General features: G+C 36.2%; 1 protein-coding gene across 1 annotated transcript; it reads right to left on the reverse strand.

Moving 5' to 3' along the window:
* Nucleotides 1–62: 62 nt before the first annotated feature.
* On the reverse strand, nucleotides 63–13,676 carry csad (cysteine sulfinic acid decarboxylase). Its single transcript, XM_081387178.1, has 14 exons — nucleotides 13,544–13,676; nucleotides 11,984–12,114; nucleotides 11,505–11,631; nucleotides 11,268–11,358; nucleotides 7,649–7,871; nucleotides 7,475–7,554; nucleotides 7,335–7,389; nucleotides 5,011–5,127; nucleotides 4,788–4,852; nucleotides 4,607–4,688; nucleotides 4,245–4,444; nucleotides 3,647–3,698; nucleotides 2,233–2,322; nucleotides 63–2,145 (listed from the first exon to the last, which is right to left on the reverse strand). Exons 1-14 carry the CDS (start codon nucleotides 13,557–13,559, stop codon nucleotides 1,972–1,974), a joined length of 1,503 nt encoding a protein of 500 aa, XP_081243304.1. The 5' UTR covers nucleotides 13,560–13,676; the 3' UTR covers nucleotides 63–1,971.
* Between the last annotated feature and the right edge of the window lie 290 nt (nucleotides 13,677–13,966).

Consider the following 13,966-nt stretch of genomic DNA (forward strand, 5'->3'; position numbering starts at 1 on the left):
CACGTGATCACCACACTGGCAAACGATTACACGCTTCCGGTGTAAATAAAGTCGACGAGTGTTATGAAGAAATGTATTTTATTAATGTGTAAAATGTTGAGCTGCTTGCGAAATTAGACTTTAAAAACGGGAAACCATATTTTATCATCTTTATAACGCAAACGTTCTTGTGACAAATATTGGTGTTTTCATGTACAAATCGCAAAGCAAAATAAAACACAAAATAAAGCTTTCAACTTCAAGGAAAATATTCAGCCTATCACATATTGACCTACATATGACATATATACCCATGTATTGTGTTGAACAAAATGACAGTCATAAATTATCACAAATTCTCATTAGTCACTATATAATCATCTGATTGTTTAAATATCCTTGTTGAATTATGGACAGCAAAACAAATCAAATAAATTCACTAAAATACAAATCTTTTGCATACATTAATGTAAAGCTACTTTTTGGAACAGAACACACAAAAATCACCCTATTATCTGACAGATTTCACTGAAATGAGTGTCCTAACAAATCACACCTTTCTCTGTGACAGCCCTAGGCTCTGAAAAGGGGACCGGGCTCTGAAAAGGGACCGGCCCAAGCTTTAGCCAATCAGAAATGCTTTCTGCCAGTAAATCATTTTTGCCCATTCAGGTTTACAGACAGCTTCAGTAGTGGTTCTCAAACTTGGTCCTGGAGGCCCCTGTACTGCACATTTTGGATGTCGTCCTTATTTAACACACCTGATCTATATAGTCAGCTCATTAGTGGAGACAGGTGTGCCAAATGAAATACTTACACTACCAGTCAAAAGTTTGGAATAATTCATATGTGTTCATGTTTTTGAAATAAGTCTCTTATGCTCACCAAGGGCCAGTTTTACAAAGCTATTTTAGACCGGTCCATAGTGTTAGACAAGTCTAAAATTTGCTCATAGACTAGTATAGTCTCATAGACTCATAGTGCTTTGTGCAACGGTCTGATTTTGATGTCTATCTTAAGTCTGACTATCTACTATATCTAAGCCATAGTCAAAGTATATCTTTGTGAAACCGGCAAGGCTGCATTTATTTGTCCGAAATACAGTAAAAACAGAAATATTGTTAAATATTATTACAAATTAAAATAACCATTTAAAAATGGGATTCAAAGCTGAATTTTCAGCATCATTACTCCAGTCTTCAGTGTCACATGATCCTCAGAAATCATTCTAATATGATGATTTGCTGCTCAAGAAACATTTATTATTATCAACGTTGAAAACTGTTTTTTGAAAACTGCTTTAGTGAATAGAAAGTTCAAAAGAACAGCATTTATTTAAAATAGAAATATTTGTAACATTATAATTTTCTTTACTGTCAATTTTGATTAATTAAATGCGTCCTTGCTGAATAGTTTTTTTATTTTTTTATGGAAGTGTATCTAACGTTTCACAAAAATATTAAGCAGTAAAAACTGTTAATATAACATAATTAATAAAAGAAATTAAAAAAAAAAGTTTCTTGAGCAGCAAATCAGCATGTTTGAATGATTTCTGAAGGATCATGTGACACTGAAGACTGGAGTAATAATGCTGAAAATTCAGCTTAAATCACAGGAATAACTTCTATTTTAAAGTAAAATACATAAAAATTATCATTTTAAATTGTAATACTATTTCACAATATTAGTTTTTACTGCATTTTGATCAAATAAATGGAGCCATGGTGAGCATAATGATTTTCTTTAAAACACATTTAAAAAATGAATTATTAATTATAACTTTTAATCCAAACTTAGTGTAGTGTATGTGGGCCAGAATCTACGAGATTCATTCACTTTATGACTTCTGTAGATGCCAACATTTTTGCATGCTTTGTCAATGAAGTCAGTATTAAGCACTATTTATAAGTCAAAATGAGTTTTAGCAACCTCGCAAATTTAAAAGTGACAGGATGAGAGGGGATAATGGTAGACCATTCATATTCAAACTAATTACAGGTCCTTCCCTAGTTTCTCCATCTCGTCGAGGAAGAAATCCATGTCCTTGGTGGTCAGCTGAGGTGAAACAACAACCATACGGAAGAAGTTGACATGTTCGTCCATGGGCTGGTATCCCACCATCATTGTTCCACGCTTCACCATTCTCTCTTTGATGACTGGCGCCACCTGATGGTGTACATTTAAAACGACACGCAATAATTCAATGTGTAATAATCCAATTCTCTGCTACACTGACAATTAAGCGAAGCTGACCTTTGATAGCCTTTCCTGGTAATCCACACTGTTCTCCTTCCCTCTCAGACTGGGTGGAATGAACCAAAAGCAAACGTTCACAAAATGCCCCTATTGGAAAAAACACACCATAGAGAAATACACTCACCTAAAGGATTATTAGGAACACCTGTTCAATTTCTCATTAATGCAATTATCTAATCAACCAATCCCATGGCAGTTGCTTCAATGCATTTAGGGGTGTGGTCCTGGTTAAGACAATCTCCTGAACTCCAAACTGAATGTCAGAATGGGAAAGAAAGGTGATTTAAGCAATTTTGAGCGTGGCATGGTTGTTGGTGCCAAACGGGCTGGTCTGAGTATTTCACAATCTGCTCAGTTACTGGGATTTTCACGCACAACCATTTCTAGGGTTTACAAAGAATGGTGTGAAAATGGAAAAACATCCAGTATGCGGCAGTTCTGTGGGCGAAAATGCCTTGTTGATGCTAGAGGTCAGAGGAGAATGGGCCGACTGATTCAAGCTGATAGAAGAGCAACTTTGACTGAAATAACCACTCGTTACAACCGAGGTATGCAGCAAAGCATTTGTGAAGCCACAACACGCACAACCTTGAGGCGGATGGGCTACAACAGCAGAAGACCCCACCGGGTACCACTCATCTCCACCACAAATAGGAAAAAGAGGCTACAATTTGCACGAGCTCACCAAAATTGGACAGTTGAAGACTAGAAAAATGTTGCCTGGTCTGATGAGTCTCGATTTCTGTTGAGACATTCAGATGGTAGAGTCAGAATTTGGCGTAAACAGATTGAGAACATGGATCCATCATGCCTTGTTACCACTGTGCAGGCTGCTGGTGGTGGTGTAATGGTGTGGGGGATGTTTTCTTGGCACACTTTAGGCCCCTTAGTGCCAATTGGGCATCGTTTAAATGCCACGGCCTACCTGAGCATTGTTTCTGACCATGTCCATCCCTTTATGACCACCATGTACCCATCCTCTGATGGCTACTTCCAGCAGGATAATGCACCATGTCACAAAGCTCGAATCATTTCAAATTGGTTTCTTGAACATGACAATGAGTTCACTGTACTAAAATGGCCCCCACAGTCACCAGATCTCAACCCAATAGAGCATCTTTGGGATGTGGTGGAACTGAAGCTTCGTGTCCTGGATGTGCATCCCACAAATCTCCATCAACTGCAAGATGCTATCCTATCAATATGGGCCAACATTTCTAAAGAATGCTTTCAGCACCTTGTTGAATCAATGCCACATAGAATTAAGGCAGTTCTGAAGGCGAAAGGGGGTCAAACACAGTATTAGTATGGTGTTCCTAATAATCCTTTAGGTGAGTGTATATAAACATGAATTGTATTTACATAAACATAAGAATACTGTTTTAGGTTTGTATGCAGTGCAACACTGTACCTTACAGACCAGCTGGAAATTATCCCTTTTCTCGATTTCTTCAGCTAAATACCTGGTGCAGATATAAATAATATATTAAATAATTTGACAGTTTTATTCTAAATATATATTTTTTAAATATGCTTTTATTTTATTCAAAAGTTTCTAATTCAAATAAATGCTTTTCTTTTGAACTTATATTGATCAACAACAACAAAACAGAAATGAAAAAATGTTTTCCAGAAAAATACGAAGCAGCACAACTGTTTTCTACATCGATAATAATAATAAATGTTTCTTGTGCAGCAAATCAGAAGGATTTCTGAAGGATCATGTGACATTGAAGACTGGAGGAATGATGCTGAAAATTCAGCTTTGATCACAGGAATAAATTACATTTTAGAATATAAAATAATTCTAAATATTATTTTATTTCTAAATATAACGGTTTGTACTGTATTTTTGATTCAAATAAGTGCAGCTTCTGTGAGCATTTTTGTGAGTCTTCTTGTGCAATGCATTTAATAATATAAGTCAATAGTGTTCCACAATATGCAACATTAAAAAAAGATTGATGATGTATTATTCAACAACAACATCCAACCAATGCATCAAATACCTCGCGAGGGCAAAGGCCTTATCCACTCGCTCTGACAGACCGTGCGTTCCTATTGCCTTCCACATCAACCAGAGCTTCAAACAATCCACCTTACGCCCACACTGGATGGATTTGTCTCCTGTGTCCAAACTTGTATCGTAGAACTTGTCTTGCTGGAACAAGTAGGTTGCTTTTGCACTATGACAGTGCATTAGCAAATCCTACAGATTGAGACACATTGGATAAAATGAGGGCACTGAACTTTTAAATATGCATTTGCGGGCAAGTAAATGTACTACTTTCATTTTTGACTAATAAGCAAAAACATTGCATGAATTGACTTGCATGAGAGATGGATTGCTACATTCCACAAGCTTTCATACCGTGGTATCTCTGAACAAAATGGCAGAGCACTGCAGGCCCGCTAGAAGCATTTTGTGAGGGTTCCAAGTCACGGAATTTGCTCTGAGTGTTAAAAAAAGAGAAATATTAAATTATTCAGTCAGGCAATTTCTCTATTCAAAGCACATTTTATCCAGGGCTCAGAATGTGCAGAGCTCAAACCTTTCTAGTCCTGCAACCAGATGTCTGTGTTTTTTGGAAAACAACACACTTCCTCCCCAAGCGGCCTGTAAAAGGAGAGAGATCCAGATTGTACCAGTTAGGAAAGGGAAAAATGCTATGCGAATATTATAAGTGCAAACAACTGGAACTTTTAAAGTGGGGGCCACAAGCATATAGACGTGTTGCGCAATGATGTTGCATAAGGTAACTGTGCTTCACTTACGTCAACGTGCATCCACATGCCGTTTCTTTCACTTATGTCAGCAATGTGATTCAAAGGATCAAAGGCGCCCTGCACTGTGGTACCCGCTGTGGCATTAACAAAAAATGGGACAGCATCCTGAAGGAGACACATTGGCCAAACACCATTAACCTTTGACTCTTGGATATTTAAAGTGATAGTTCATGCAAAAATTTAAAAAGAAATTTTGTCTGCATGTATTCACTCTCAAGTCGTTCCAAGCCTGTATGACTTTTTTTTCTTTCACAGAACTTAAAAGGAGATGTTTCGCGTAAAGTTCACGCCGCTCTTTGTCATTTATCAAGAAAGCAGACGTGTGTTTTGGGATCTTCCTCAAAAAAGCTATCAAATGTCTTCAGAAGACTTTATGGTCACTGTCTGCTTTCACTTCAAGCAAAAGAACAGCTTGGACGTTCAGCAAAACACTTCCTTCTTAAATTTCACGGAAGGTAGAAAGTCATACGTGTTCGGAATGAGATAATAGATCATTACAGAGTTTTCATTTTTATAGTGAACTATGTTCTCAATTATACACAATGTTTCAGTTAACCATAATAATTCATTTTAATATTATATATACCCTACCGTTTGGGGTCAGTAAAAAATGAATACTGTTATTTTCAACATTGATAATGTTGGACTACAATAAAATGTTAAATCTAGGTTTGTTTACAATGGTAGTTTTGTACATTGTGTTTAACATTTTGAGGTATAGATGATGAGATTCAAAGAAGATTAAGTAGCAACCCAGGTGTCTGACATCAACCTTTCGTCTTTATGCACCTCCTGACCATTGGCCAGTGTCCCAAGTTAAGCTCAAGGCTTTGTCTCTATGATAATGTGAAGGTATGGGCGATACTGTCAGGCTGATTGGATAAGCATATATAGGGCCCTATTTTAACGATCTGAAACGCAAGTATCAAGCGCGAAACGCAAGTAACTTTGTGGGCGGGTCTTGGGCGTTGTTGTTATTATACCGGCGGGATAAATGACTCTTGCGCCCGACGCAAATCTAAAATGGGTTGGTCTGAAGTAGCTTCATTACTCATAGGTGTGGTTTGGGCGTAACGTGAAATAAACCAATCAGAGTGACATCTCACATTCCCTTTAAGAGCAGACGCGCTTTTTCCATGGCGGATTGCTATTGTAACGGCGGATTTGCCAGGCGCGCGCCAGGAGCGGTTCACAGCCGAGGAGACCGACGTTCTTGTCAGGGCCGTAAAACACAGAGAAGTGATATTGGGGATGGGAGAAACCCACCCAAATTAGCTTCGGTTAAACAGGCGTATAATAATTTGGGTAAATGTGTAAGCTAGATTTATGCCTATTTTTTCACATCTTCATGGACACCACAATGATTTCCCTCGTGTGTTAATATTTTTCCTTGCAATAATGTATGGTTTTCTAAAAATGAAAACTGCTGCGTCTGTGTGTAGATGAGATAAGCAAAGTGCATGCGCGTTGTGCACCCTTAAAATAGCATATGAATAACATGCGCAACGCGCCACTGACTTTAGACTAGGTTTTTCCTAGTCAGTGGCGGAATTGTTTTCTAAACCTGCAAAATAGCACCAGGGAACGTTTGCGCCGGAATACGCCTCCTCTTTGCGCTGAACCGCCCCTGGGAGCGCAAATGCATTTCCTAGTTTACCGACGTGCGTCTGTGGAGGGAAAAGTCCGCTTTGCGCGGGTGCAAAATAGGAATGATACATGTATCGGTGTACAAAGTCAATTGCGCTGGGTGCGAGATAGGGCCCATGCACTTGAATGACACTGTTATGCAGATGAGATCAGGGCTGGGGAACTTCCGGTAAAGGGCTGACTCCTGTACTGCATTTGCATGCTTTGTTCAGATTGTCTCCGCCTCTATGTAATCCCTCCCCATTGAAAGGTATAAACTCTACTGTGCTGAGCCTTAGTTAGACTTGGATGACTACAGCGACGCACAGCGAGTTCTCAATAAAGAGTAACTTCTGCTTGAAAGATATCCCATCATCTCCTGGTCTCTGCTTCGACGAAGAAAAAGTTTACAACAATAATATTATATAAAAATGATTTTTGAAGGATCATGTGACACTGAAGACTGGAGTAATGATGCTGAAAATTGAGCTTTGCATCACAGGAATACATTATATTTTAAAATATATTAAAATAGAAATGTTTATTTTAAATTGTAATAATATTTCAAAATATTACTATTTTTACTGGATTTTTTTAAATCATATAAAAGCAGCTTACTGATCCCAAACTTTTAAATGGTTCTGTATATTAAATGTATTAATTTACCATATCATTTAAATATTTACTTGTGATTTCGCCTGCACGATTTTAGCCTCCAGGTCCTCTGGTATCATGCTGCCGCTGTGGTGGAACAAAGAAACTTTTTTTTAACAATTTAAAGTGAACCGCTGGTTTTCCAAAATATGTCAGAGATAAGATCCTGTACCTCTCGTCCGCTTGTACAATGAAAATATTATCAGTTCCGATACCAAGAAAAGCAGCTGCTTTTTTCATTGAGTAATGACTCTGAACAAAAAAAGAAGAAGAAAAAATATCACACAATACTGCTTTACTATTAAATCTAAGATTAGATTAGAATAAGTAATTCTTATCTTTGTACCTGTTGTGATGTAAACACAGCCATCCGTGGTGTGGCCCACAAGCCTTTTGTCTTCACTTGAGGGAAGGCCCAGTATCGTGCGACGTTCATGGCACACATGTTGGAAATGGAACCTCCGGGACAAAATATCCCATCTCCTTCTGACCAGCCAATCAGAGAGCGCAGCTTACAGAGCACTTCCTCCTCCATCAGGACGAACACCGGAGCCACTTCATAGGTGTATCTGTAACAACTTCACACTGAGTACGCTGCGTATTGGTCAGGCATGATATGCACATGCTTTTGTATTAGTATCATTAATATACTATTATAGTATTTATTAAGAATTTGAAAAGATCTGCTGCTGTTGGTTATTGCTGAAAAAGATCTGTAAGCATCATATACATTTGTTGATTACAGATCTTATTTTTTGCGATAATCCAAAACCCTATTAAAAAAAACTTTGGGTTTTTTGTTGAGGGAACCAGTGTGATGCTAACTGCCGATTGGTCTACAAATTTACATCATCCCCGCACCACTCTAAAGTTTCGTGTCCCCCTAAGAAACTTTGCATTCCCTTGTAAAATGTTTGTGTCCGCTCGCAAAGAACACAAAACTTTTGCGAGCAAACACAAAGTTTCTCGGGGAATGCAAAACATTTGCGAGAGAATGCAAAAGCATTGACATAGAATTTTGTCCATCACCATTGCATTTAGCAGAGTATAAAAAAAATAAAAATATAATATAATATATATATATATATATATATATATATATATATATATGTATATATATATATATGTATATATATATATACCGTATACATATATGTTCTATTATATATGTGTGTGTGTGTGTGTGGGTATATATTTATTTATATACAGACACACACACACACACACACACACAAACTAATATATATATATATATATACACACACTACTCATATAAAATATAATACTACTCATTAAAAATTCTGATTATATATATATATATATATATATATACACACTACTCAGATAAAATATAATACTAATTAAAAATTCTGATTATATATATATATATATAAAACAATATTTTTTAAGTTTATTGCAAAATATGCATATATATATACAGTACCAGTCAAAAGTTTATTTTTGTGATGCAAAGCTGAATTTTCATCAGCAAGTACTCCAGTCTTTGGTGTCTTATGATCCTTCAGAAATCATTCTAATATGCTGATTTATGATCAATGTTGGAAACAGTTGTGCTGCTTAATATTTTTTTTATAACCTGAGATACTTTTTTCAGGGTTATTTGATGAATAAAAAGTTAAAAAGTACTGTATTTATTTAGAATAGAAATCTTTTGTAACAATATACACTACCGTTCAAAAGTTTGGGAACAATAACAATTTTTTTTTTAAAGAAATTAGTACTTTAATTCAACAAGGATGCGTTAAATTGATAAAAGGTGATGGTAATGATTTATATTGTTAGAAATGTTTTTATTTTGAATAAATGCTGTTTTTATGAATAAATGCTGTTAACGTTTTACTCATCAATGAATCCTGAAAAAAGTATTCCAAAAAAATATATTAAACAGCACAACTGTTTCCATCATTGATAATAACTGAGTATCAAATCATCATATTAGAATAATTTCTGAAGGATCATAAGACACCAAAGACTGGAGTACTTGCTGATGAAAATTCAGCTTTGCATCACAAAAATAAATTACATTTTAAAATATATTAAAAAGAGAACCATTATTTTAAATTGTAATAATATTTCATAATATTACTGGTTTTTGTTTTGTTTTTTGTTTTTTTAACTGCAGGCTTGATGAGCATAAGAGACTTCAGTGTTTCCCACAGAATTAGATTCTATTTGCGGTGGTGTGGTGTTTGGGGACTGGGGACCGGGGACCGGGGACGGGGGGGGGGGGGGGGGCTGGTTAAGCTAAATATATCATATATATATATATATATATATATATATATATATATATATATATAACATTATAATATAATTATATAATGTTTATATATATATATATATCATATATTTTTATTGACAAGTACACATTCCCATTGCCAACACTTAGTGTCAGATATAAAGACTTTGCCATTGCTACATTTCTATGCTATGACTGCTCCACAGACTTTTTGTTGCAAATTTTGCTCACACACAAACCTGGAACTGGACACACACACACACACACACACACACACACACACACACACACACACACAACTCACAAACTTACTGACACACTCAAACACAGGCTCACACACACTCACACATTCAAAAAGACTCACACACACAGATTCAAACACAGACACACACTCACACACACTCAGACCCAAACACAGACTCAGACACACACAGGCTCACACACACACCAAACTGGACCTGGAGGTGGACACACACAGACTCAGACACACGCACACCTGGAGATTGAGGTGGACAAAAACCAACACACACCAACCTGAACCTGGAGATAATAATAATATAATGTCTAGTCTGGTGGCTGTGATATGAACCTACCAACGTCCGTTGCAATGATTTTTGGAATGACTGATCGCGAGAGGAACAAATTACGTTTTAGTCGCATAACATCGGTTAATGGAAACGCCGTCATTTCGCAATAGTTGTAACGTTAATTTATATTTAGAAAAAAAAAAACGCAAAAGTTTTGCGCGAATCTGTAATGAAACGCGACCGCGCTGCAAAAGTTTTGCGCGAATCTGTAATGAAACGCGACCGCGCTTAACATCTAGACAACTTCTCAGAGTTATGTTGAGCAACAGTGTTCATTATACTAACCATTCAACTCCGGATTGATTCTGGAATCTTCACTGGGGGAATGAGCATTAAGCACCGGCAACAATCCGCCCTCTACATGCTCATGTTTTGATTCAGATCGTGCGGTAAGAGAAGGAGGGGCTAGTCGTGCCTCCATTGTCAGTTTGTGAGAGAGAGGGGGGGCAAGCAGCGCGAATAAAATACAATTTTACCCATATTAAATAGTTAAAAAATCTGAATCAATCCGTGGCGGTCAGCGTTGATATGTGGCGGGCCGCCACAAATTAATGAATGTATGGGAAACCCTGGACTTCTTTCAAAAACATTAAAAATAGTAATGTTTCCAAACTTTTGACTGGTACTGTATATATATATATATATATATATATATATATATATATATATATATATATATATATATATATATATATATATATAAAAGAAGCACTATACACACATATATTATATAAACACAAGCTTCTAGATGCGATTAATCGATTTGACAGCACTGATATATAGTATTAGATAATGATAACAATACTGTTTGCATTATCTCAAAATTCCAGACCCTAATTTTATCAATCTCTAATCAATACACTTTTTAGATCAGGCTATATGATTATGTGGCTCCATGCTGTTGTCAAATTGTGTCATCTGATAACTTCAAGTGCTCTGATAAGTTACTTATTACAACAGGGTTTAACGGAACACTTCAGCAACAGTGTAACAGTTTACTGTAAGTTTAACACTGATGCGCTCCTCGGTTAATAAAACACCATATAGACTCATTTACAACTCTCTCCTGAGAACCTACGATGGCACTTTCACTGTAACATATTAACATGAACACGTACTGGCTGGTGTTGAGGGTTTCAGTGAGGAGCCGTCCTGTCAATGCATGGTAGTCCACCCCAGCAAACAGCTGATTGAAGAACAGAGGATGACCTGTGAAGGAGAAAGGCTATAACCACATATTCAAGATTTGGGAGGAACAAATGTAAACATTTCAGAATAAACCACTGAAAAACCCATGCAGGACGACAGCTAATATGAATAAATAGGGGAATGCGATCCCAACATATGCAACCTACAGGTTTTAACGCTGTATCTCGCCACATCTCGGACCCTCTGCATTAACTGCTTGTGGGATTCTCCATTTTCTCTGAGTTCGAGGTCCAGAAGAGCTCTCAGTTGATCTGGATCTTTCCACTCACACACCTGTGAATGCAAAGGCACGCAGTTCTTAAAGGGATAGTTCACCCAAAAATGACAATTCTGTCATCATTTACTCACCCTCAAGTTGTTCCAAACCTGTATGAATTTCTTTATTCTGGACTTCCAGTATTTTTTTTTTTCATACTATGGAAGTAAATGTGGTCCATCAACTGTTTGGTTACCCATATTCTTCAAAATATCTTCATTTGTGTTCAGCAGAAGAAGGAAATTCATACAGGTTTGGAATTTTTGGGTGAACTATCTCTTTAAGACTATTAACATCTCAGAAGAAACAAGATAAGATAGGGAACACCCAGAAGTTGTTAAATGAAATGATAAACTCTTAAAAGACAACCTTCTCCTTCAAGTCAGTTCCTTTGTTAAGTATCTCTTCCATAATCACTTCGAAAGCCTCAGTAAGGAACAGCTTCCCATCCGACTCGGACATGTCTGATTCTTCCAGTTTGGCATGGCCATTCAAATATTCTGTGAAACACATTTAAAGGTACATCCATCACAAAATAAACCAATATATGCGTTAATCATATATTATATATGGGTGTTTTGCTAACCCTATTAAAAGTAATTAAATATATTATACATACATATATTTCATGTAATTTCTATGTGATAATGTATTTTGTACGAAATTGTTTTTTAAATTTTTTGTGGCACAGCAATTTTACAATTAAAGCAAACAAAAAACATTTTGGTAAAGCAATTTTCTTCTATAAAAAGTTACAAAAAAGTTTTTTCTTTAAAGCGAATTTGAATCATTTTGTATTATATTTTGTTATTTTTTTATAGATATATTTTGCTTTTTAAAAATGTCTTTGTAGTATTTCAAGTTCTTGTTACTTTTAATTGAAGAAAAGTGCTTGTTTTTCATATGCTCTAATTTTTTATGGGAAAAAATTGCTTTAAAAAAAAGTTTAATAGGTTAATGTCTCTACTAAAAAGATCAACATCTTCCAGTTTGGACATTGTTTAAACAGTAAAACAGGATTTAATTATCTATTTAATTTAAAAGACACAAAAAAATTGGATGATTATATTTCTTTACATTGTAGCCTATTGTATTATGATATATAATTCGTGTATTTTATGTTTAAATGGCAATCGAACATGAAACGCGTCTGTCCTTCTTCACCTGAAGTCCCACTTTAGATGAACCTTTACTGGCTATTTACGGTTGCCAAGCAGCGCCGCAACTCTGCATAATAAAATATAACCGGAAGAATCGATACAATTCTTCGACCAGCACTTCCGGTAATCAATTCCACTGTGATAAAATGTCTATTGGTTTGCGTTAAATCGCGTTAATAGCGTTAAAATGCTGCCTTCACGTGTTATCGAAAATTTCCTACTTCCGACTTCTGAAGTCGTGATTATTATGATAGCACGTGAAGGCAGCATTAATTCCACTGTTAGCAATCGCGATATTTTATGAGAAAAACGTCATCGACGACCCATTTCTTGTTTTCTTCTTTTGGGAAATATGACACCAAAGAGCACAACAGCTGTAAAAAGATTCAAAGACAGAAAGATTTAACTGTAATATGCAACTTTGTTTCCCCCCCATCTTTGTTAAGAAATAAACTAGCGGAATAAAATATTTCTTCCAGTTTATGAAGTTCTTGGTTATCCCAATGTGGTCGATGCAAGAGAGGGGCGACACGTAGCAATTCCTGCAACTTATGCAATAGTTTCTACACAATGCATCATTCATCGACTGCTCACCATAATAACCCATATAACTTTAGCTGCAACTTTTTCCCCTGCTTCTATAATTATAATGAAACTTTTGCACGCGGACAGTGTTACATCATCAGCTTGAAACGCACGATTCAGAAAAACTAAGAAATTTTAAATTTATGCATGCATGCATCCAAAACAGAACAATCCAACTTCTCACCTTTAGATGAACTCATTGTGGTCTATCGTGTCCTTTCTGCACTTAGCACATGAAATTGTACTGTAACCTATCTGGTGTCGTTAGGATGCCTCGAGACCCTCAGTGGTTTGATGCCGTCATATACGTGATGCACACGCCCGATTCGTCATTCAAGTGACATCCTATAATTGGATTAGAGTGATATGGGTGTCAACAAAAAAAATCAATCTTTAACTTAAAAAGAAAAAATAGCTACCCAGGTATTATGATAGGCTATCAGTTGCATGCATTTATTTTAGTAACATAATTATTCATGGCTGTTTGATTTCTTCAAATATCTCCAGTATTCTTACCTTCTGCGAAACCATTGGTTGGTTTTATTGGCAGGGTCCTGCATCTTAGTTGATAAGGGGGCCAGATATATTTACTGTGCTAAAACTGTCT

Source organism: Scardinius erythrophthalmus (assembly GCF_964197995.2).
Source record: "Scardinius erythrophthalmus genome assembly, chromosome: 15".
NCBI lineage: Eukaryota > Metazoa > Chordata > Actinopteri > Cypriniformes > Leuciscidae > Scardinius > Scardinius erythrophthalmus.

Excerpts from the sequence above, each read along its gene's own strand:
- csad (XM_081387178.1), bottom strand. Across the intron at positions 7,390-7,474 it reads ATTGTACAAGCGGACGAGAG|CGGCAGCATGATACCAGAGG; the intron begins GTACAGGATCTT and ends GTTCCACCACAG. Across the intron at positions 2,323-3,646 it reads ATTTCCAGCTGGTCTGTAAG|GGGCATTTTGTGAACGTTTG; the intron begins GTACAGTGTTGC and ends TTTTTCCAATAG.